Source organism: Momordica charantia (genome assembly GCF_013281855.1).
Source record: "Momordica charantia cultivar OHB3-1 chromosome 2 unlocalized genomic scaffold, Mcharantia_2.0 BLBB01000002.1, whole genome shotgun sequence".
In the NCBI taxonomy this organism is placed as follows: domain Eukaryota; kingdom Viridiplantae; phylum Streptophyta; class Magnoliopsida; order Cucurbitales; family Cucurbitaceae; genus Momordica; species Momordica charantia.
In genome coordinates, this window is record NW_028275160.1 from 18,201,741 (window position 1) to 18,203,402 (window position 1,662).

The 1,662-nt window shown below is 34.2% G+C and overlaps 1 protein-coding gene across 1 annotated transcript; it reads left to right on the forward strand.

Annotated features, from left to right (window-relative positions):
• Nucleotides 1-250: 250 nt before the first annotated feature.
• Nucleotides 251-1,017, forward strand: LOC148212952 (uncharacterized). Its single transcript, XM_088120443.1, has 2 exons — nucleotides 251-389; nucleotides 602-1,017. Exons 1-2 carry the CDS (start codon nucleotides 251-253, stop codon nucleotides 1,015-1,017), a joined length of 555 nt encoding a protein of 184 aa, XP_087976569.1.
• The last annotated feature ends 645 nt before the right edge of the window (nucleotides 1,018-1,662 follow it).

Sequence of the window (1,662 nt, forward strand, 5' to 3'; positions counted from 1 at the left end):
GGTGAAACCAAAAACAAAGCCGTGAGGACTATGCCCAAAGCGGACAATATTATACCATTGTGGAGATACATGGGGTACTCGAGGTACCTTTGTCCTTAACCTATATTTCTTAAAAATGAGGTATTTATGTAAAAAAACTCAATGTGTACTGTGTATATATAAATGTTGGCAAAGTGCAAATCAAAGAAAACCCACATGAGAAGACGATTAGATTGTGGAAAATAGTATTCCCCATCTTGGATTCAACAATATGAGTGACCTTGTGATTCTTGAAGGCGAGCAACTGCGGAAGCAAGCAAGGATAATTAGGAATCAAGAAGTCGATGCCATAAACAACATCAAATTCCAATCCGAACACGAACTTGCCCAATATCTGCGAGACAGCGTAGGTAATCATCGAGCGAAGGATGGAGACAATTTTTCTCATCTTAACATAGATTGAAAATTTGAAAACATGTACAAAATGTTTCCAGAACGTTTAGAGATCAGGTTTGACTTATGAATGTTAATTAAGGATATTACGTTGACAAGAAATGAGACCTTGAATAGGTTTATAATAAATATATCATTGACTACTTCTCTCCTTGCCATGAATATTAAGGCTGGAAGTTTGGCTCAACTTTTGCAAATAATTACGAGTCAGTGATAAGGCTTCTGGACGACAACGATGTCATGAAGCACACGTTCAAAGAGGACAAAACTCGATCTTCGATTGCTAACGATATCTTCTCGTACATAGTTTTGTCCATCAACTTGGGGCTTCAGGAAGTGAAGAATTGTGCATTGCGGGTGAACTATCTGAGAAAGATAAGTCAGCACCGGAAGGAAGTTGTGAAACTTTTGGAAACAACTGAAGAAATTGATTTGGAGCAGGTGACTAATTTAGCAGAGGAGGCTGTTCAGTATAGAAACTATATGCTGGAGTGTACTAGGAATCGTCAAAGTGTAGCTGCGCGCAGCTTCTCCAAATGGCTCAAAGACCGTGGAATCGGCTTCAAGGATCTCCTCAAAAGGTAAACATATATTACATTTTTCACTCTTTGAAATCAATTTTGAACTTAGTTCTTAAGATGTCTCCACTTCTAAAAAGATTGTAGATTGGGATATTCTCACACCTATATTTATGATACGACATTCTAAAATAAAGAAGAAAAAAAACTAAACGTTAATGTTTTTTTAGTACAACATGTGGGGTTGGGGGATCAAACTTACGACGGAGATATATGTCAATTACTATTAAACTATTCTCGCTTTGACCACTAAACATTAAGCTGAATGTTTTGTTGTTCCTTGACTTCTAATGTTGTGACTAATATATACCCAAATCTCTAAAATGTGGCAAATAGATCTTTGAAACTTTTCATTTTATGTCTAATAGGTCTTTGAGAGTCTAATAGGTGTATGAATTTTCGAGATTCCCTGTGACTATTAAGTCTCTAAATTTTGAATTTTGTATTTAATTTATGCCTTTGATTTTTTTTTTACATTGTTTTCTTTTAAATTTATTGATTTATTAAATGCAAAATTTAATTTTTTGTTTATTATGACATTAAAATTTTAATTTTGTCTCCAATAGGTCTTTGTATTAAATAAAATAAAGCTTAATAGGTCAGAGGCATATTAATACAAATTTAAAAGTTGGAGTTCGAGAAATTATTACCC